This window comes from Nannospalax galili, unplaced genomic scaffold (genome assembly GCF_000622305.1).
Source record: "Nannospalax galili isolate Female #2095 unplaced genomic scaffold, S.galili_v1.0 scaffold371, whole genome shotgun sequence".
In the NCBI taxonomy this organism is placed as follows: domain Eukaryota; kingdom Metazoa; phylum Chordata; class Mammalia; order Rodentia; family Spalacidae; genus Nannospalax; species Nannospalax galili.
This window is the reverse complement of record NW_008331606.1, coordinates 3349299-3373546: the sequence shown is the minus strand read 5'-3', so window position 1 is coordinate 3373546 and position 24248 is coordinate 3349299. Positions and strand designations below refer to the sequence as shown.

At 41.0% G+C, this 24248-nt stretch overlaps 1 protein-coding gene across 1 annotated transcript; it reads right to left on the bottom strand.

The window, feature by feature from the left end:
• Nucleotides 1-22851: 22851 nt before the first annotated feature.
• On the bottom strand, nt 22852-23049 carry LOC115069188 (embryonic testis differentiation protein-like). Its single transcript, XM_029560458.1, has one exon. It carries the CDS (start codon nt 23047-23049, stop codon nt 22852-22854), a length of 198 nt encoding a protein of 65 aa, XP_029416318.1.
• Nucleotides 23050-24248: the final 1199 nt, after the last annotated feature.

The window sequence follows — 24248 nt, the reverse complement described above, 5'->3', positions numbered from 1 at the left end:
ACTTAATGGACTCAGTGATATATATATATATATATATATATATATATATATATATATATATATATATATATATATATATATATATATATATATATATATATATATATATATATATATATATATATATATGTATATGTAAAAATAATTATCAAAGAAGAGGACAAAAATTGAGAGTTGGGACACAGGAGGAATCAGTGGGAGACTTGGAGGGATGGAAATACTGCAAAGACTATTCAGATGAAATTCTAGAAGAAAAAAATCCAAGCACATACATCTTAGTATGCAAATTTTCAGTTGTATTTAATAACAAATAAAAATTATATGTAGATCAAATAATTATTTTAAAATAAATTATGATTTATTATAAAAAATTAAAATAGCTAGACATGGTGGCATATGCCTTTAATTACAGGTCTTGGGAGACAGAGAGGTAGACAGGTCTCTGTGAGATTGAGGGCAGCCTGGTCTACATAGTGAGTTCCAGACCAGCTGGGGCTACAGAAAGCCTCCGTTTCAAAAAGACTGCAAAATACAAAATAAAAAATAAAATGCTCATCATTTACTGAATGATTGTAAGCTTAAGGTTTTTTTTTTAAATCAACATTAAATTCCATTGTTTAAAAAAAGCTGCAAGAGAGTATTGGCAACTTATCCACAAAGAAACCATATCAGAATAACATTATATTTCTCATCAGCAATAGTCAAAGCCAGGAAAGATTGGAATGCTGTATGTGAAACCCTAAAAGTCAGTGATGACCAACCAAGAGTGCAGTACCCAGCAAAGCTATCTTTTAAAACTGACCGAGAAATAAGGACATTCCTGAGAGGCAAAAAATTACGGCAGTTCATGAATGCCAAGCCATCACTGAAGAAGCTGCTTAGATGAATATTATACAGCAAGGAAGAAGACAGACAAGCCTCAACAATGAAACACACAAAAGAATAAATCTCATGAGAGGAACAGATGAACAAAGAAGAGCTAGGAAGAAATCAGTCTGGTCCAACACAAAACCAGCAAACCTTTCATATTAACATAGGAAAAAGAACGAACATTATTCTAACTAATCAGAAAAAAATACAGAAATTAGCCTCTAATATAAACAGCTGCAACTGACTGATAAAGATACATATATCGACTGGTTTAAAAACTAGGTTGAGGATGGGCAAAATGCCTCAGTATGTAAAAGTGTTTGCCCTGCTAGCCTGAAAACCTGAATTCAATCCTCAGAATGCATGAAAATGTGGGAGGAAATAATCGACTCCACAAAGTTATTCTTTGACTGTGCCATGTGTGCTATGACAAGTGTATACATACACACACACACACACACACACACACACACACACACACACACGCCCATACTAATAATATGAAGATAAAGAGGAGGAAGAAAAATAAAACCTTAGTGTAGGTACAGACTTTTATAGTTGATTTTGAGTAAGTGTATCAAATATCAAAGGTAATGCAATGCAAAAAAAAGTAGTGCTTGAAAACTATAGCACTAGCTACTCTTGCAGAGGACTTGGGTTCAGATCCCAACACATAAGGCAGCTAACAACTGTCCATAACTTCAGTTCCATGGGATCTGATGCACTCTTCTGACCTTTGTGGGCATTGAACAGCATGGTGCACTTACAGCATGCAGGCAATACACTCATACACATAAAATTATAAAAATAGATGAATACAAAAATTTAAATGAATTTTTAATTGATTTTTTTGTGTATTTCATACAGAAATACACATCCCTTCCATAGCCTCCCCCCTCATTCAGTTCCATGGGATCTGATGCACTCTTCTGACCTTTGTGGGCATTGAACAGCATGGTGCACTTACAGCATGCAGGCAATACACTCATACACATAAAATTATAAAAATAGATGAATACAAAAATTTAAATGAATTTTTAATTGATTTTTTTGTGTATTTCATACAGAAATACACATCCCTTCCATAGCCTCCCCCCTCAAAGCCCATATACTCTGTCATCCCTGTTACTGCCCACTGTGTTGTCAGTGCCCCCAGCCATTCCCAAGTGCAAGTCCATCTGCTGAGTCTAGTCAGCCTATCTAGAGTCCCTTATTTTAGGAAGATCAGCTCTTCCCCATCTAGTAAGCAATCAGTTGCCAACATTCCTTTAGGTAAGATTAGGGTCTGCTGTTCATTTTCCCAGTTCTGTGCTGGGTTACTGTCTGCCTGAGTTTGCCTTGGGTTGATGAAGTTTGATCCTGTCCAAGGACCATTATCTAGCAGACTCTTGATCTCTCTACTTTGGCCATTTGTGACCTTTTGTGTTCCTGACCCTCCGCTGCATGAGGAGCTTCATTATTGAGAACTGATTCCTCAGTGTCCTCTTCTTTATCCCTGTGCTATGTTCCATGAGCCTTAGGTGTAGAGGTTGCATTGAAAATGTGTCCCTTAGGCCTGGGCATGAATAAAATATTTGTAAAGAAAATCCATCAAGGAGGCAAAAGCTTGTAACAATGAAACCTACCAAACACTGCTGAAAGAAATAAGAATATTATTCAAAGGGGGCTATAGAATTGGCTCAGTGGTTTAATGCAGATACTACTCTTGAAGAGGCCTGGGGTTCAGTTCTGAGAACACACATGGCAGTTAATAACTATCCATAACTCCAGTTCCAGGGTATCGAATGTCTTCCGACCTTTGTAGATATTGCCAGCAATGATAGAGCATGTCAACTGCAGAAGAGCCACAAGCCTCATTAGGGAAAGCCATAAATGCCTTAAAGTGTCTAACTGGCCTTAAATTGGCAGCCTGGCCTTGCTCAAACCTTATCAACTGGCCACTCCCTGGACTGAAAGAGAGAGACTGTTTGTGGAGCCCACCTGTCTCCTTTAGTATCATAGATAACTCACCTGCCTGTCTGAGAAAAGAGACCCTCAAGGACACCAAACGCCAGCACTAATTCAACTCCCCACAAAGTGCAGCTGTGCCTCACAACTTTTGTATAAAAACCCCCAGTTTCTTTGTCTAGTTGTAGAAGGTTGGTTCCTTCGGTCAGCCTCTACCGCTCACTGTATCTTCTTTGAATAAACAAAAATATATTCCTTGCCTGTTGCAGGTCTGGCTCTGATTTCTTGTCTCCGACTCATCTATCTTTCCTTTTATTCTCCAAAAACCAAACATTTGGTGGCCCACACAGAAGGGTTTCATGGGCCCATCCCAGAGGCCTTGGACCTCTCCAGACCCTCTCGAAAGGCCTCTGGGCAGCTCTGGCCTTGGGGACCATTGAGTGTCCAGCAGCCTTTCCCTTGGAACCTCTCCTTGGCTCCCTTCCTCCTAATTCTCCTCCACACCTTCTGATATTCTTTTCTCTCTCCTTTTTCTATATCTAGCCAGACCTCCAGGTAGGGAAGCTACTTTCCATTTGTTTCACCACATCCATCACACGAGACAAGGTAATCCAATCCACTGGGCCTAATTCAGAGCACCCCAATCACCTTCCAGGGGGTTCCCAGGGGCCTTCCTCCACTCCACCATCTTAAGGCTCTGGAGCTAGGGGTGGGTGCCAAAAGCCTTCCAACAAACCCTATTGTTTAGTGTCAGGAGCCTCTTAAAGGGCTCTGCCGGCAGCAGTTCCGTGGCTTAAAGGGCTCCGTAGTCTTTTGACAGCCTGGTGCTTATGAGAATAGGGGATGCCCACTTCTAAGTGGCAGGTCCACCATAGGTTGGTTAGAACTTCAGAGGACGCCTTGGAGGGCTGGAACCAACTTTCACTTGTACCTTGTCTCTTTCAGTTTCTGGGAGGTCTCCTCACAGGAGATCCAGCAAGGCTCCAGGAACTTACTGGCAGAACTGACTAGACCCCAGAAACCTGCCCACCATGAGCTCCAAATTATTTTTAATTGGCTCTGAGTGTCTATCCACAGGTGACCTGACAAGGCTTCAGTATCCTACCCACTGGGAGAACTGATGAGACCCTGGAAGCCTGCTCACGATGGGCTCCAAATTGTCAGTTCGGAAAGATATGCCTTTAGCTTGTCTCAAGGCAAACTTAAACTCCAATTAGTAAGACTTGAACCAGCTGAACTTACTCTGCTGTGGGTCCAAATCTAGCCTCACCATTTCTTGGGCAGCAGCTGCCACTGGCCCAAAATTGGCACCTTTAATCATAATGCTTTAACAAATTTTAAAATTCACATAAAACAAAAATGGAAAATGGTGTGAGATACCCTGTCTTCAAGGTTTCCTCACGTTACAGGCCTGTCCCTCTCTCTGTAGTTCATGTACTACCTATCAGATTCTTTTATGTAGTTAAAGCCTAAAACCCAAACCCAAAAGACACAGCCGCCCCCTCTCCTCAGAATTTGAACCCGCTGATGAACCCCCACCCTACAGTCCTCCACAGGGATCTGATCAACTCCAAGCCCCTACTTCTAATCTCCCTCTTCTCTCTCCCTCCCCTTCTTTGGCTCCCCAGTGCCTCTGTTCTCCCAAGGTTCACTTCCACTTTCCACCTCCACCTCCTCTCCCACAGAGTGAGTTTCTATCCTCTCCTCCGTTGCCCCCCCATCCTCGCTCCATCAACAAAATCCTGCCTCTGCTTTTCACACTCACTGACACACACAGTCACACTGACAAACTGTAAGAAGTACAGACAGGCCACTCTATCCCCAATCAACCTTCTCTTATTTCTTTTGCCTGCCACTTCAGAGTTTCTAAGCCGCTGCTTCCTAGCAGCAGTAGCTGAGGGTTGACAATGGTGGTCTTATAAAGGACCGAGGTTCAATTCCTAAAACCTAAACTTTATGAGTTTTTCCTGTCCCTTCCAATTCAATTCCTCTTAGTTTTATTTCATTCAATTGTTTATTGACTTTTTAAGTTTTCCACTAACTACAAATTTATTTCCAGGCTTTCTTTCTCTTGAGAAACAGCTGTCCTCCAAGATTTAATTCCCATTCTGTTTAAGTTATATTAATTAATTACCTTAACTTTTATGCTTAACTCAGATTCCATGTCCTTTTAGTGAAATAATACTACATGGCACTCTCTTCTAAAGCCAAACCGATGCCTTCTTCGTGACTCCAGCTATGCCTGCTTACAAAAGATCTTCATAGGGGCTGGAGACATGGCTCAGTGGTTAAGAACACTGACTGTTCTTGCAGAAGACCTGGGTTCGAGTCCCAGCACCCACATGGGAGCTAACAACTCTCTGTAAGTCCAGTTCCAGGTGATCCGACACCCTCTTCTGTTCTCCGTGGGCATTACACGACATGGGTGCACTTACCTACATGCAGGCAATACATGCGTATACATAAAATAAAAATAATAAATATTAAAAAAGAACTTCATAATCAAGTTTATTAAGTAACATGTTTTAGGTATACTTAGTTTTCATGTAATTGTGTTGTATGTCTGACAATCGTTTAAAATTATGTCACATGCTCTGATATGTTTCTATGTGTTGAGAGCTCATGTAATTATGTCATGTGTGTCTATGATAATTATCTTTATGTCTTTACATCAAAATAATTTCAAATTATGCCCACTTCATTTTTTAAATTTTTCATTCTTTTTATTGTGCACAAAATTATTGGTTTTATTTTTGGCATACCTAAGTAAAATATACTAGTACAAATTTACATTCAAAGGCCATTTTAACTCGGGTACCCTAATCATTTGAAAATCTATTAAACATTGTCTCTAGGGCTCTGGTTATGTAAAAATCCTATTAAGTACTTTTTTGGTTCTGGTTTATTCTCAAAAGTTTTTAAGGTGTCCATTTTGTTTATACATGGTCTACATAAACTTGTGTTTCTTAAAAATAATTTACTTGGTGTCAAATTAACTTAAAATAAAGCCTCATACAAACTAAAACTTTTAAATTAACCTAAAAATATTTTTTTCCAGGTCAAAATGTTTTCTCTTTAATCCTTATCTTAATTCTTGTTCTATATTATGGTTCTTATTACTTAAAAATATACTAATTCTAAGTAATAATTACTTCTACTCCAGGAAATATGTTAAACATGTTCCCATATTACCTGCTTACAGCCAACAAATAGGCACATCAAGAGCCATACCTTTACCAAACTATTGTACTAATATGCTTAAAATGGTTGTTCATCTGTCTATATGTATAAAAAAACTAAATATTGGTTACTTGGTAAATTCTCAAAACAAATAATGAATTTGTTTATAAACGTTATGTCTCAGGGTATCAATGGAAAGATAAAGGGTTGGAACGTCAAAGCTAGTAAGATTAAAATGACTAAACATTTCCAAAATAAAAAAAAATAATGAAAATGTTTAAGCAAATTTGTTAAAGGTCTTAATAGGTTTACAAAAAATACAGGGCTGTTGTTGTTGTTACCATAATTACTGTTACAGCCAAAAAATTTTTTTTTCAGTCTCCTCTGACTTGTACTACATACCCAGTCACAGTTTTGGATGAAATAAATACAGACAAGTATTGGAGTTACCTGTAGCTACTAAAAAATGTCCTTTTTTTTGTTTCTCTGTATTATACAAGTGTTACTTTTGGTGTTTTCCTTTACCCATAACAAAATAATTTGGCTCATAAAAACTGTATTTTACCTCCCAGAACCAAATGGAATAGTCCAAAAGAAAACAATTTCATTCCGTGAGTTTGATCTAAATCCAGATCAGTTTATTTCCTGTCTAACTGGACAGTATGACTCAGTCACGAAACCAATGTAATAAATTCTTTTTCTATTGGTTTTGTCTTCCTCCTCCCCCTCCCCCTCCTCCTCCTTCTTCTTCTCCATCATCATGTCTTCAGGGTCTAGAGACAGACTTGAGGGAATTTTTTAAAATCCTTTTCGTAGGCTATGCCTACTTGATCTATAATGTTAATGTTAAATTTTTCCACTCATTGTTTATTCAAAAATTGTTTAAGTTTTTGTTCAAACTTTATCTACATATTACACAGTAATCCAAAGTTCCAAAGTGCTACTAACCTTGGATGTTTACAACCCATACTTAGAGGCCTATACTAATCTAGTCAAAGAGGTTCAAGGAACAGTTTTGTTCCTTGCCTCCCAAGGTCAACTAAGTCCTGGGGGAATATGGGGCATCTCTCAAAATGTCCTGTAACCATGGTGAGTCACCTGTCCTCTTGTTCAGGGAAGTCATGGAGACCCCACTAGAGGGACTCAGGCCAGTGTTGAGTCTACAAGTCAGCATAGGAAAACATTTCTTCCATGCTTCCAAGCAAAGCCAGGATCGAGCAGGACCTCTTTACTTATCCTCACATAGATGGAATTGGTAAAAGGAAAGCCAAAGGAGCCAGGGACTCCCCCCAAAGCCTGAGTGACCCCTGAGGACCACAGCCTCAACTGACCTTCACAATAAAACAAAAACCTGAGTCAATTTGGGCCAACTGTATGGTCTTAAACATCCAAAAGGAGGAAAAAGCAGAACCAAAAATTAATATATTTCTTCAATGAAATTTGCAGGTAAATGGATGGATCTAGAAACTGGTATACTAAGTGTAGTAACACAGACTCAGAAAAACAAACAACATATGTTCTCCCTCATATGTGGATCCTAGCACCAAATCCTTTTAAATTCCAGGTCCTTTTAATAAGATGGTGCTATACAGCAGTCCCTTCTGCATGAAATAACTACCATCATCATGACTTCAGCTGAACCTGATCGCTAAACATCATCACAACTGTGCTTGTTGGTGGTTGTGCTCATTCGTTAAAGGTGGGCCAAGCAGGGTCATTGGACCTCACCGTATTATCCTGCCACTCTTCCCAGCCAACTGAATGTAATTTGACCCTAATCACACATGGCCTCCTGGATTTGGGGAGGGCTAAAGTATACAGTCTTGGGAAGGCTAGGAAGAGAAGGCATGGCCCATACTGGGTAAAGGCTTTCCAGGGTGCATACCCTCATGTCATACATACACCTCTGTAACCCCTCAGTTATTTCAGTAAGTAAGCTCAATAAATTCATTGGTTCCCCAGAAAAACTTTAATCGAACATAGGCTCGACACTAGAATCTTGAAAGGGAATAAGCATTGCTTAGGATCCCCAAGGAAATTTATTTGTTAATTCTATTGTGTCTCATAATTATTTTTTTTAAAAAAGAAAATGAGAATGTAAAAGATGTTAAAAGGATATGAGAATGGAGATATTTTCTAAAATAGAAAAAATGAGTAAGCCTAAGCAAGTGATGAAGGTCTGTTTAGGTTTGTTATGATATATAAAGGATAAGACAAAAATAATATACACATAATCTTAAAATGTCTATGGTCACAGTTTAGTCAACTAGTTTAAGGAACAAAATATATATATCTAGTCAAAGCTTATCTGAGAATATTTGTTTTTTTACCCAAACCTTATCTACATAGCACATGATAATTAAAAGTACCAGACTGAGGGGGCTGGAGAGATGGCTCAGTGGTTAAAAACACTGACTGTTCTTGCCTGGTCAGAGGGACTTAAAGGACAGATTTTGCCCCTTGCCCTCCAAGGTTGACTAAGTTCCAGGGGACCATGGAACATCTTTCAAAATGTCCTGGAACTGTGGTGAGTCACCTGTCCTCTTTTCACGGAGGCCATGGAGACCCCACGAGATGGACTTGAACCAGTGTCCAGTCTACAAAGAGGAGGTCAACTCAGAGGAAACATTTCCTCCATTCTTCCAAGTGAAGCCAGACGTGGTCAAGCAGGACCTCTGACTTATCTTCACATAGATGGAATTGGTAAAAGAAAGGAGCCAGGAGCTCATCCCAAGCCCATGTGACCCCTGAGAAACAGATCCTCAAATGACTTTAAGTGTCAAAATAAATTGATCTATTTGGGCCAACTGTATGGTCTTAAACACCCAAAAGGAAAGTATAACCAAAGAGTAAAGTCATCAGTATATTCCTTTAAGAGTTCAAGGGATTACACTGCCCAGACATTAGGTTTAAGTCTATATAAAACGTTATTTAGACTGGACACTGGTTCAAGTCCATTGATGATTTTGTTTCTAAGCAGAAAGTGCTGCTAAGATATAAGACTTCAAATCTTGGTCTGCAATACTGTAATGTCCACCTGTGTTAAGGGAGACAACCTGCTATTGTTCTAAAATGATGGCTAAATTTGTTTTCTCCCCTTATCTAGAAGCCTTTGAGAGGGAACTGACACTGATTATAACCACTCCAACAGATATTTAAACACCTGAAAGCAAATCCTGAATCCATCACTCTAGAGTCCATCCCTGAAAGACAAAAGAAATGAGGAGGAACCCAACAGTGGGATGCTTTTGGAAGCCCTTGTCAAGAAATTCCAATGGACTCTCATATGAACATTTGAAAATTGCCCTGTTCTGGCTTTTTTCTAGTTCCCTGTCTAGAACTTGTAATGCTAATTACTCTTGCCTTTACTTCTCCTTTACATCTCTTCCTCAAAAGGCGGAAGAGCCACAGGCCTCATTAGGAAAAGCCATACACACACACACAGACACACACACACACACACACACACACAAACACACGTTTCTTTGTCTAGTTGTAGAAGCTTGGTTCCCTCAGTCAGCCTCTTCCTCCCACTGTATCTTCTTTGAACAAAGGAAGATATATTCCTTGCCTGTTACAGGTCTGGCTCTTGTTTTCTTGTCTCCTGCTACTCTATCTTTCCTTTTAGTCTCCAAAAATCTAACAGGCACATGGTACACTTACATGCAGGGAAAGCACACATATACATAAAATAAAAATAACTAAATAAATACAAATCAATGGCCCTATTAACCGCAAAGCTGTCATACTGGTCGTGAAACACCGAGTGATCAGCCGAAAGCTAGCTATCTCATAGTTCAACCTTCTGCTTCTAACCATGGCCCTCCCTCAGCACCACTGGACCTATGGACTACAAGAGCAAGCACTCAGAAATCTGAAAGCATAGGAACTAGCCCCCAAAATCAACAGATCGGGCTGCAATTTTAAAGTTTCTGTGCAGTAAAAGAAACTCAACGGAACAAGCAGCCCATAGAATGCAAGAAAATCTTTACTAGTGTCTACGAAAAGTACCACTTGCACTGTTAGATTTAGGGGAGAAGAAAAAGGAAGGAGTTTAAAGTTTACAAATAAGAGTCAGAGCCAGACCTACCATGGGCAAGGAATGTGTTAGCCTATTCAGGGAACCCAGCAAAGGCTGATAAACCCTTCCAAGGAAGGATATCTGCAAAGAAAATTGGAGCAGGAACATGTATTGGAACTCTTGAATGCAGCTGCAGCCTGCAGGAGTCGACTTGGTACCAGGGTCTGGTGTCCTTGAGGACCTATTTCCCAAGATTGTTTTCTCAGGCAGGCGATTTATTTTAGGGCACTAAAGGAGGCAGGTGGGCTCCATAACAGTCTCTCTCAGTCCAGGGAATGACCAGTTGATAAGACTTGAGCAAGGCCAGACTGCCAATTTAGGGTAAGTTAACCACTTGAAGGGGTTCATGGTTTTCCCTAATGAGGCTTGTGGCTCTTCTGCAATTCACACATTCTATCACTCACCTCAGAAGGGATAAGAAATAGTTTATTCTGTGGCCAAATATGAGTAACCATGGCCTGGGAACAAAGATTCAGGTTACCCCAAATTCCATGTTCCGATGTGGTAATAGTTTCATGAAATTTTTCTAGTAACAGAACAAAGAAAACCATAAATCAAGACACTTCAAATACATTGATGGAGACACCAGAGAGGTGAGATATGGCAAAGTGGGGAGAATTTTACTACAGGCCTTAGAGGCTATCTGATAACACTCTTAGCTCTTGGGTTAGTGGAAACTAATGGTCCACTAGGTTAATATATCTCAAAAGGTTTATATCAGTTTATGTTAGTCACAAGATGTTAAGCCAAACACAGAGGGGACTAAAGGTAGTCCAAAATAAATTGTAATTAGGGTCTGGACTTAATATAACATTCCAGACTCTCTACGGTCATTGAAGTTCTAATGGTTGATCAACCGGAGGTTCAATTTGAAGATGCGGGTTTTCTCTGAGAACTTTCATTCACAGTTCCTCATGTTGGCTAAACATCACATTTTGTGCATGCAGGGGCTACATATTAGTTATTAAATATCACTAATGTTTCATGTTGACTAGAAAATGCTTCCTAGGATCTGAAGTAGGTGGGGCAGAATAGTAAGCGGAAGAGCAGTAAAGTAGGCAGTAAAGCTAATAAGGAAGAATCCCTGGATTATATCAAAACTATTAGCTATCTTCATCTGGACAGAAGCAGTAATTAAAAATGTCCCAATCAAAAGACACCTAGGACCAAATGGGTATAGCACAGAATTTCACCAAACCTTAAATGAAGAAGTAATACTCACACTTTTCAAATTAGTCTCTAAGACAGAAAAGGAAGGAACAAGTCCAAATTGTTTTTATGAAGCTGCTATTACCCTGATATCAAAAAGAGACAAAGAACAACAAAAAATTATGGGCCAATCCCTCTGACAAGCATAAACACAAAAACTCTCAATCAAATACTTGAAACCAAATGCAAGATCACAAAAATCATCCACCATGATCAAGTTGGCTTCAACCAAGGGGCTCGGGGATGGTTCAATAAATGCAAATTGATCCATAGATGTAATTTACCACTTAAACAGACTCAAGGACAGAATCTACATAATCATCTCATTAGATGCTCTGCTGGATAAGAAAATTTTTCCATTGGATTGGCCTGTGGCCATGTCTGTGGGGCATTTTTCTTGACTGTTGAGTGCTGATGCCTTTTCTGTTCCAGCAGCCTGCATAGTACCTTCCAGCACTATGAAAGCTAGTTAGCAGGGCGGATGTTTTCACGTCATTTGCAACGTAATTTCTCTATAGCATGTGTTATGGGGTGCTTCACCAGAGAAGGCCACTCAGACAAAGTTTAGCCAAATGAAAATTGTTGCTGGCCAGGGCTATTACACAAGGGTGTCAGAACCCAAATGTGTAGCCCCGAGCCATCTCTACTGTAAGCTTTTATACAGAGAAACCATAACCAGGGGTGAAAAGTTTAAGTTCCTAAGCATACAGGTGCAAAGCCCCCTTAACAATTTCTATTCTATTAAGAACAATTACTATTTTGCAGAAGCAAGCCAAGCATAACCTACAGAAGCCATAAATCTGCAGTTAGCAGGTGGTATCCCAAACACGTTGGCCTGTTCCCAAGACAACCAGGGTCCAGCTGACATGTGTTCCCATACCCTGGGCCAACTGCCTGATAATTTCAGAGACTAGAGTCAGCCTAAACTTTAACATGGAGTAGCTATGGTCAAGAAGGTGCCACATCGCACCTACAACCATACTAAACAAAGTGTGTTGTATCTTCAGCCAAATACAAATACAAATATAGAACATCAAATATATAGGACCAGAAAAGAAACTCCCCACAGCACATCATAGTAAAAACACTAAATGTACAGAACAAAGAGACAATACTGAATGCTACAAAAGAGAAATAACAACTCACATATAAAGGAAAAACCCATTAGAATTACAACTGACTTATCAATGCAAACTATGAAAGCCAGGAGAGCCTACACCAGTTCTAAATGACCATAGATGCTGACCCAGAATACTTTACCCAGCAAAAATGTCTATTACAGTTGAAGGGGAAAGAAAAATTTTCCACCATGTGAATAGGCTGAAAGAATATATGTCCACAAAACCATCACTTTAAAGAATACTTGAAGCAATACAAAGAATGGAGAAAGAAACAACTGTACCCCAGGGGCAACATAAAAAAACTAAATGAAGGTATAATTGTGGAAACACAAAATTAGATAAAAATGCAAACAGTAATCTAAATGGTGGTATCCAATACACATCTTCCTATAATAACTTTAAATATCAATGGACTGAACTCCCCAGTCAAAAGATACAGGCTAAGTGAATGGATTAAGAAACAAAACCCATCTCTTTACTGCCTGCAAGAAACCCATCTCACCTTCAAGGACAGGCACTACCTTAAGGTGAAAGGATGGAAAACAATATTCCAAGCAAATGGCACTAAGAAACAAGCAGGGGTTGCAATTTTAATATCTGACCAAATAGACTTCAAACTAAAACTAATCAGAAGAGATAAAGAGGGTCACTTCAATCTGATCAAAGGAACAATTAACTAGGAAGATATTATAATCATGAACTAATATACACTAGACTCTGGTGTACCCAAATTCATAAAAATAACACTATAAGACTTTAAGATCCATATTAATCCCAACTCAGTAGTACTAGGGGATTTCAATACCTCACTGTCTCCATTAGACCTATCAACCGGACAAAGAATAAACAGAGACATATCTGAACTAAATGATACCATACATCAAAAGGACCTAACAGACACCTACTGAATATTCCACCCAAGTGCCAAAGAATGGACTTTCTATTTAGCACCCCATGGAACTTTCTCAAACATTGACCACATACTGGGGCACAAAACAAACCTCAACAAATAAACACTGAAATAATTCCATTCATTCTATCAGACCACAACACAATAAAGCTTAAAATTTCACTGAAAGAAGCCCTAGTAACTACATGAACTCATGGAAATTAAACAACACACTCCTGTGATAAATGGGTCAAAGAAGAAAGAAATCAAGAAAGAAATCAAAGTATTCCTGGAATTAAACAAAAAGAACAGTACAACACAACAAAAAACTCTGGAACACTTATGACCCAACACACTGGCTGCTACTCCTGGATCAGGGCTGCCTATCATAAACTGAAGGTGCCACTATAGAGAGCAGGCATTACACAGGAAATAAACTAATGAACTTCTCCATAGCTGTTACCTGTATGTCAGTTGCCTTGGTCTCGGAGCTTATTCTACTTTTATTTTTATTTTTATTTTACACATATGTGTGTATTGCCTGCATGTATATAAGCGCACCTGTGTTGTGCAATGCCCATGGAGGTCAGAAGTGGCCATCGGATACCCTGGAACTGGAGTTATGAACAGTTGCTAGCTGCCACGTGGGTGCTGGGGTTCAAACCAAGGTCTTCTGCAAGAGCAGCTAATGCTCTTAACTGTTGAGTCATCTCTCCACCCTCCTTTCTGCTTTTGCCTATCAATCTTATTTATGTTTACATGTGTGTATGGTCACACATGACCGCTGGTGACCATGGAGGCCATAAGAGGGAATCAGAAACCCTCAGTTGGCATTATAGATTGTTGTGAAACACATGGCATGGGTACAGGGAATGAACTCAGTCTGTTCCATTGCAGGAACAGCAAGTGCTCTCAATGGCTGAGCTGTCTCTCTCTTCTTTCGTATTATGCAATTCCTATCAGTGGGGCATTTCATTGTGGCAGTGTTGTTGTGAGTAGTGACAGTCCTCACACTCTAGTACTTTCCATCACCATTGAAGTTTGACCTATGTGGGTACCCTGTGCAGATGGTCCTGAATTCTTCCTGTCTGCATGAGAGTTAATGCACAGGATTTTGTGTTTTTGATAGTGTTGCTCTCTGGATGAAATGGAGAAAATTACTTGGCCCCACACTGAACACCCCACTTAGTGCCATGCGTAAACTGAGGAGTTGAGAGACAGATGTCTAATTAGGGGACCCAAGTCTCACAATCCCTTTCAACAAAGGTAGGGAAGCCCCTGTCATTGATGTTTCCCACTATTGCTCAAATGACTGCAAAAAAACCCTCACGGAGCTTTCTTCAGTGTCAGAAACATTTTGGAGAAGAATGATTACTTAATGTATGGGGTTTTCCTAACAAAAAGATAGGCAAATTGCCTCTTTTTTCTTTTCCCCCTAGAGATAAGAGTTATGCAATTTGGGAGTTTTTAAGATAGAACCGCTGAAGGGGTACTCCAATTGCCTCACCCTGCACCCCTGTTCAGAATGGAAGAAGCCAGAGCAGTCTGCGTCCACATTCCCTATCAGTAATTTGGGTAACTTCTTCAGAGATGGTGTGACAAGAATAGGAGGTAGGAACTGGCTAGGCACTTAGGATAAAAAGACCCCAAAGAAGTGTTGCCAGTTTCTTGGCTAAAGGTCAAAATATCCTTGGGCCTCTTAACAACATACTCTGTTCCTAAGGCCAAAAATGTCGAAAGTATTTGGGATCTTTCATCTAATCCCTAAAAGATTTTAGGGTTACCTTTTCAGAGGGGAGAATGTTAGAGTAGCAAAAACCCCATTAGAAAAAGAAGAAAGACTGCATGAAGTTATCAGAAAAAAAAGAATGGGAAGATATGGGAGGAATTGGAGGGGAGAGGGTGGGCATGCATTTGATCAAAACACCTTATATGCATGTATGAAATTCTCAATAAATTATTTTAAAAAGAGAGACATTAGTCTTTCCATAGATTGTTTACATTGATGTGAGGCAGTCCTGTCTTCGTCTTTGACCTGAAGATCATGTCCAGCAGTTTGGAATTGTGTGACTACGGACAGTCCCCTGTTCAAAATCAATACCATGCTGTTCTGGTTTGCCTGGTCTAAGAGTCTGTAAAGTTTCCCCTTGGCTATGCAGTTTCTGCCTGAGGTAAAGAAGAGAACCTCCAGGCAGTGACTTGTGGCTGGAAATGGGGGAAGGAAGGCAATATGCTGCCTGCCTTCACAAGGAGCCAGGGTACCACAGCTGGGAGATTCTGAGGAAGGAATCCCCTAGCAATGGGGCGAGCATACTTCACAAGCTTGGTCCTAGCCGTGGCATGATTTCTTTGGCTGTGTCTCCCAGCAACATTTGTCTCAGGCTGGACAGCAGATTTAGGACTGCAGAGAGGTAGGGTGCATCCTGAGTCAGGTTCTCTGTGTGATGGTGTCCCCTTTCTGCTGACCCTTACCTTCTGGGTGCCTCTGACCTGAGGAAGGGGGTCTCAGGTGTGGTGGGGAAGGACTGTACTTCCTACGTTAGTGTTTGTAGTGCAAGGTCTTTTGAAGTGTTCCCAGGGGTAAGATGGCTCTGCAGGGGTGAATTCGACCTGGGACCTGTTGGGCAGTGCAGTCCTACCTACTCTGCCCTGGAAAAGCTGGCATTTTGGTGGAGGCCTAGAGCTCAACTGGCCAGCAGGGAAAGTCTGTGCTTGCTCCTTTACTGATATCCAGTAACTTCTGATATTGTGATGCCCTGCTTGGCTTGTCTTTTAAATGTGTTTATTCATTTCTTAAATATTCTATTCATTGTTTTTTATGTGTATGAGTGTATTGCCTGTATGTATGTGGCTACACCTGTGTCATGCAATGCTGCGGAGGTCAAAAGAGGGCTTCAGATTCCCCTGGAACTGGAGTTAAGGACTGTTCAAAGCTGCCATGTGGGTGCTGGGAATCAAACCTGGGTCCTCTGCAAGAGCAGTCAGTGCTCTTAACTGCTCACCCATCTCTCCAGCCCCAAGTGTGTTTATTCTTGAGGTGCAAAGACTGGGTCTTGGGGAATGGATTCCATGGTGAAATAATCCCCGGGGTATCAGGAGTCGGCATGCCATTCTCTTCATAACTTCTGCCACCTTCGTCATCACTACTTACTCTGCCTTTCTTTCCATGAAGGGACTGAGGGAAGTAAGAACTTGCCATCACAAAATGGGCTGTTCTGGCATACTGTTTTTAGTGAAAGACTCTTGAATGATGGGTAGTGCAAAAAGTTCATTCTGAGTGTATGTGAGAGAGAGAGAGAGAGAGGGAGAGAGAGAGAGGGAGAGAGAGAGAGAGAGAGAGATACTGTGGAATGTGGAGTGCACATGTATATGTGCAGAGACCAAGAGCCAGAGATTGATGTCGAGTGTCTTCTTCTATTGCTTTTTTGTTTTTGTTTTTTTTGATAAGCCCCATGACCAAAAGCAATTTGGAGAAGAAAGACTTAATTTTATCTTACAGCTTATAATCAATCCATCATTGAAGGACGACAATACAGGAACTCAAGACAGGAGCTCGAAGCAGACAGCACTTAGGGACACTCCGTACTGGCTCACTCCCTTTGGCTTGTTCAGCTGGCTTTTCTGTACAGCTTCGGAAGAGCTGCCTAGGGGTGGTACCTCCCTCAGTGGGCTTGGCACTACATTAATTAACAGTCAAGAACATGCCAGATAGAGATACCCACAGGACAATCTCATAGAAGAACTGCTGGACTGATGTTTCCTCTCTCAGGTCTCTCAAATTGACAACTAAGATGAGCCATCAAACTCACTGAACCTTGAGCTTACCACTTCAGCAGATGTAGCTGGCCAGCAAGCTATAGGTATCCTCTATCTGTGCCTCCAGGGCACTAGGATTATAGGTGGCACACAAGGCTCCTTAGATGGATACTAAGGATCTGAACTTAGGTCCTCATGCATTAACGGTAGGTACATTGCTGGTGGAGCTCTCTCCCCAGCTCCCTTCCCTGTGCCTCTTAACAGCATGAGACCAACTTCCCTTGTTAAAGTTCTACTGTCCACTCTACAAGGAAAATAATCCTGGCATCATCAAGAACAAAGGTTAAGACTGGAGCAATTCTGCATAGACATTAAAATGTACTTGTTCCATCCCCCATGTAATTTACTTAGCTGCACTGTCACAATTCACTACTCTGTGTGTGCCAAGCAGTGCGTGAGCACTCATATCCCTGTAAGTGCTTCCTTGTTATGTAAACAGGCATGAAACAAATCTGAGTTTTCCTTTTTCTTCTTCATCTGTCCATGTCATTTCATTGTCAGGCTCAGCTGAAGAGCACTATGAAGGCAGGGGTCAAATATTTGTTCCTTATGGAACCCAGGTAACGGGGACATGACATGACCTCCAGATGATGTGCAATTTCCTTTAAATATCACCAGCTTCTTCCTCATCCTTAAAGACTGCTCTTATGAGGGTCTTTTCTGTCCCTTGCCAAAGATCCCTTCTCTGTCATTCACACATCGCTCCCACCTTCATGTGTCCCATCCATGCCTCATCTGTGGTCCTGTTGCCCTTCTCCCCATGCACTATGTTCTCAGCCACCCTATCTTTCCCCCTTCTCCAGTGATTCTTATATACAACTGGTCTTCAGGCCTCTTGGATTGTGTCTGTATCCCAGGAAGTCTGGGCAGCAGGATGTTAAGCTACACCAAGTAGTCACTTCACAAAGTCTTTCTGGCATCATGACACAGAAGCACGCTCTTCCTTGAGCTTCAGCTTTTGCTTCCTAGCATCCCAATATGGAGTCCTAAGGAGCCTTTCTCACACATCTGGAACACTGAAGCTGCCACTGTCCATACTCACCTTGTGATCAGACATAAGAGAACATGATTGGGACTCTTGTTAAGTGGACAGGGATATCCACATTCTTGTCATGGACTAGGCTTCTATACAAAGTTACAACAGACACTGGTCTCAGAAAGAGAACTCTGCCTTGCAGCTGAGATGCAGCTCTGTACTCAGGTTCATACTGATACCGTACACGTCACTAGTGCCTTGTGCTCACCTATCCTCAATCTGACATAGTGCCCCAGAGAGTCTCTGGAAGAGAGGCACAGATGGGCATCCCATGCTGACTGTGTGAACAATGCAAATGACTGACAAACAAGCAACAACAGTAGAAAGTGACAAAAATAGGTTAGTGGGATTTATTAAGAAAACAAAAAATTGTGCACTATAGGTTTCTGGAGATGTAAAAGTGCTACTACTTTATTAAAATAATGCTGGGCATGGCGTTCCACACTTTTGATCCCAATACTTCAGATGCAGAGGCAGGAAGATTTCTGTGCCTTTAGGGCCAGCTTGGTCTACAGATTGAAGTTCTCACCGGCTACACAGTGTTCTGAGATGCTGGCTGAAAAAAAATACAATAAAATAAAGAATATGCTGAGTGTGGGAGATATTTTCCAAAATAGACAGGAAAAATGAGAAAGCTTAAGCAATTGATGAAGGTCTGTGTAGGTTTGTTATGCTATATAAAGGATGAGCCAAAAATAATATACACAGAATCTTAAAATTTCTAATGTCATAGTTTCGTCAACTAGATTAAGAAACAAAATATATACCTAGTCAAGATTTATATGAGTACATTTGGTCTTTGCCCAAGCTTTATCAACATGGCACATAGTAATTAAAAGTGCCAGGCTAGTGGAACTAATCCTATTGGATGTTTAACAGCTATACTTTGAGGCCTCTGCTAATCTGTTCAGAGGGACTTAAAGGACAGTTTTTGCCCCTTGCCCTCCAAGGCCGACTAAGTTCCAGGAGACCATGGAACATCTCTCACAATGTCCTGTAACTGTGATGAGTGTGATAAGAATAGGAGGTAGGAATTGGCTAGGCAGTTAGGGTAAAAAAAGACCCTAAAGAAAAGTAGCTAGTTTCTTGGCTAAAAGACAAAATGTCCTTGGGCTTCTTAGCAACATACTCTGTTCCAAAGGCCAAATATGACAAAAGTATTTGGGAGCTCTTATCTAATCCCTAAAAGATTTTAGGGTTACATCTTCAGAGGGTTAATATTAAAGTATTGAAAAGTCCCATTTAGAAAAAAAGGGAGGAAGGAAGGAAGGAAAGAGGGAAAAGAAAGAGAAAGAAAGAAAGAAAGAAAGAAAGAAAGAAAGAAAGAAAGAAAGAAAAAGAAAGAAAGGAGCACACAAAGTTGTCAGAAAAAAGTAATGGGGAAATATGGGAGGTGTTGGAGGGGAGAGAGTGGGTATGGATTTGAACAAAACATCTTATATGCATGTATGAAATTCTCAATATAGTTTATTTTAAAAGTTCGCAAAAACAAACTGAACATTCTACAAAGGCTGATGAGCTGATTAGAACTTCAGTGCTTCTGGAGAGTTTGGAATGTTGTAGGTCCAGAGCCTAATTGCCATTTATCCCCCTAAATAGTCACTCCTTACCCACCTTTGTTTCCGACTTTACATCCTGTGACTAACAGGTAAAACCTTTTGGAATGTATTAACTTAGTAGACCAGCAGCTTCCATCAACCAGAAGGCTGAATGCCCTCCAAAAGCACCTGAGGCCTATAGCTGAGATTTTTCTTTTGTTGTAACCAACTACCCAATATTCCCACCAAGGTATTTGAAAAGAGTCTTGACTTATGACTTTTCTTTGTTCTGTTATTATAAAAACTTCATGAAAATATTACCATGTTGGAACATGGAATTCAGGGTAGCTTGAATCTGTGTTCCCTGGCCATGGTCGCTCATATTTCGCTCCAGAATAAACTATCTCTTATCCCCTTTGAGGTGGAATTATGCTTTTGTATCGACACTGGCCAGTGATCATGGCCAGAGGAATATTCATACATGCTCCTCCCACTGTCCCTCAGTGTGACCTGCACTTCTGAAGACAGATTGGAACCTTCAGTTTCTCACTGTACAATCAGACTATGACCAGACGGGGCCCAGGAATGGAAATGACCCAGGGAGGTTAAAGTGTTCTGTATGATAAGGTTCTAAGAGACTAGGCAAAGAGGATGTAGGCACAGGAAAACAGTAAGGGCTAAAAAATTCTCTACAGGTGGTGAATGTGCAGACAATTAGGAATGCAAGGTAGGTTTCTGGGACACTTGCTTTTCCATCTTTTTTTTTAATATCTTATTTATTATTTTTATTTTATGAGTGTATTGTCTGCATGTATGTGAGTACACCTGTGTTGTGCAATGCCACGGAGGTCAGAAAAGGACTTCGGATTCCCCTGGAAATGGAGTTAAGGATGGTTTGTAACGTCATGTGGGTGCTGGGAATCGAACACAGGTCCTCTGCAAGAGCAGCCAGTGCTCTTAACTGCTGAACCATCTCTCCAGAAACTCATCTTTTTATAAAAAAGATTTATTTAATTTCATGTGTATGAGTCATCGGCCTGTTTGCTGTAATGCGTACCATGATTGCAGTAATCGAGAAGGCCAGAAGATGCAATAGGATCTCCTGAAATTGGAATCATGGACCCTTGTTACCCATGTGGAGACTGGGAATTGAAACGAGGTCCTCTGTAAGGGCAGCCATGCCTCTGAACCTTTATGTCAGCCCATCCCACCCATTTTTGATTTTGGTCTTCTGAGAAAGGGTTTCCCCTCTAGCCCCACCTGCCTGAAACTGGCTTTGTAGGCCAGGCTGACTTGAATCTCACAAAGGTCTCCCTGTCTCTGCTTCCTGAGTCCGGGGATTAAATTTGTGCACCATGACAATGGGCATTGACCCCCCTATTTTAAATAAGGTGTCACTTATAGCCCAGGATGCATTGTATCTTCCCTTTTGTATCTTTGGAGTGCTGAGATAAAAGGTCCATACCACCATGCTCAACTTTTACATCTCACTTTAAATAACTGGTATGATGTTTGCAATTTGTTCTCACTTTAATGAAGGCACCTCATGTCTTTCCACATTTGCCATCACTAGGTTTTACCTTTCTCCTCATTTCATCCATATATTCAGTCTGTTTCCTGTTCTCACCTGTCTCTCATTTCTGGTGGTTTCTTTTAAAGATTTGTGTGTGTGCTTGTTTGTGTCTATGTCTGTGTCTGTACACTCAAACACGTGCACCTGAGTGCAGAGCCTGTGCAGAGTCAGAAGATGACAGAACTGCAAGTTACAAACACTTGACATGGCTGGTGAACCAAACTTAGGTCCTGTGAATGAACATAAATCTCTCTATTTAAAAAAATTCATTTTTCTTTTATATATATGAGTATATTGCCTGCATATGTGCAAGTGTACCCATGTAGTGCAATGCCCAAGGAGGACAGAAGAGGGCATTGTGTTCCCCTGGAACTGGAGATATGAATGGTTGTTACCCTCCATGTAGGTACTGGGAATCTAACCAGGGTCCTCCACAAGAGCAGCCAGTGCTCTTAATCACTGAGCCATCTCTCAAGCCCCACATCAAGCTCTCTTAAGTACTAAGCCATCTATCAAGCCCCCATGTTTCATTTCTGAATGGCCAATTTCTTATATAGCCTCCACTCTAAATTTCTCAAATCTGCTTCTGGAAAGAATTTTTTTTTGAGACATGGCCTCCATGTATCCTCAGATTCTACATAGACTGGGATGGCCTTGCTCTCGCAGAGATCTGCCTAACTCTGCCCCAGGAGTATTTGGATTGATTATGTGGACCGCCATGCTTGGGTGTGGACACAGCATTTTGAATGGCCCCATCACACCAGTGTCCTCATTATGGATTGTCTATTCATTGGTCAAAGCATTTCTCTGTTGTGCGTTGTGGTCTGAATTGATTTGCTTAAACAGACACAAGTAATCTTTCTGTGACACTTCTTTGGGATCATGATCAACTCTAGATGGCTCTGTGGGATATGTGCAGGCATTCCAAATGCCCCACCCAGCTCTGCTTTGCTCTCATCAATGCCCTTTGTCCTGGGCAGATGGGGGTGTTTTGCATTAGGATACAAAGGATGTCTCCCCAGAGCGAGTACTGAGGAAAACTTTGGTGCCGAATGGCCAGGTTCTACAGAGCTATGCATACACATTTTATTTTGATTATTTACATGCGTTTTATGTGTATGTATGTTTTGCCTGAACATGTGTAAGTTCAGCCATGGATACAATGCCTACGGAGGCCAGGAGAGGGCATCAGATCCCTTGGAACTGAAGTAGTAGACACTTGGGAGCCGCCATATGGGTGCTCAGATCTGAACCCGGCTACAAGAGCAGCCAGGGCTCTTAACCACTGAGCAATCTCTACAGAAACACATGCACATTTTTTTTTTGTTTAGTAGCAAAAGAGATGTGTTGTGCAAAGTGATCTTACCATCCGTCCCGGCATTTCAGATCTCATGAGAGCATAGTCACAATAGAAACAATACCCTGCACAGTGCAAATGAAGAGGCCAAGTCAGGAAACACATACTACATCAAGTGCAGTTAAAATGAAGAACAATTAATGGATCAAATGTGAGAGAAATTGTTTGTTCTGCTTCTTTGTAAAAGCATATTTCGGGTAAATACAAGCAAATATGAATTTTGCCAAGATAATTCTACCATGAGGCAGATTTGGCCGCTCTCCAAACCCATTTCATAAGATTCATATTGTTTCTGGGCATCCCCATCTCCCTATTAATTAAGTAGATCAGGATGTTTCTGGGGCGCTTGCGGTGTTTTAACTTTTTGGGCCGAATCAGTTGCATGTTCAGTTCCGGTGGGTTGGGACTGGACTCAGAGTTTCCTTTCTCCATGACATACACAATCTCCACCAGTAGCTTCAGGAAACAACACAACTGAAAAACATGATGAATCCACATATCAGGCAGATTCGGAGTCTCTTTCTCACTGTGATACACTGTTTCTGTCTTTGCATCTGTCTGTCACTTTATCCCTTTCTCTCTCTCTGTCTCTCTCTCAGAGAGCACACTTACAGACCGACACAAACACACACACACACACAAATACAAACCATAGTCGAAAAAGATTGCTTTGGGACATGGTTTGATTTGCAATGTCCACATTATCATATCTTTCATCCTGTCGCATACTTGGGTCTGTGTCCAGACACTTTTCTGTACTAATGACAAAGTTTCAATTCCTCTTTCTTTCATTCATTTAGAATAAATTTTTATATTTATTTTTATTGTGTGTTTACGTGTGTACACGTGTGCCATGCACCTGTGAACATCAGAGGACAACCTGTGTGATTCAGATGTCTCTTTCTACCATGTGGGTTGAGGGGATAGAACTGAGGTCATCAGACTTGGCAGCAAACACCATTGTCTGCTGAGCCATGTGGTCAGCCCTCAATTCCTGTTTCTGTTCGTAAATGGAGCCTTCAAGCCACATGGTAACTGCCCCATTTTTCTTCCTTCCAAATTAGGGAAAGGCAGGGTCCTGTCTGCCTTGCTCTCTGCATCTGTCAAGGACAGAGTTCCAGAGAAACCAGCACAGGGATCCCAGGAAGGTAGGGACGGAATGCCAGGGATTCTGCTGACTCATTGCTTAAGGTCTGGAGGAAAAAAGGTAAGGACTACTAAGGGTTCGGACACAGTCAGGTCTGTCCTGAGTGCCCAGAACTGGATATTGACACAGGAAGGTCTAAAACGACTCTTGTTTCCCCACCTTGCACTCCTGCACAAGCCCGCAATAGCCCGTCAGCCCCTCTGTCCTGTACACCTACCCGTGACTCACCCTGATAAACCTTCACAGGGTTTGCTATGTAATTCCTCAGTAAGTTTTTAGTTATTATACAAAATAAAGTATTTATTATAACATTTCCATACACATGTATCATTGAACTCTGCTTCTTTTCCCCTCACAGTTTGAATTTGACCCAGGACCATGTACACATGATGTTCTCAGTGTTTATACACTAGGAGAAAAGGAGGAATTTGCTCAAGGTAACACAGCTGAGGTACCAAATGAGAGACTGTGTTAGCAGCCTGCT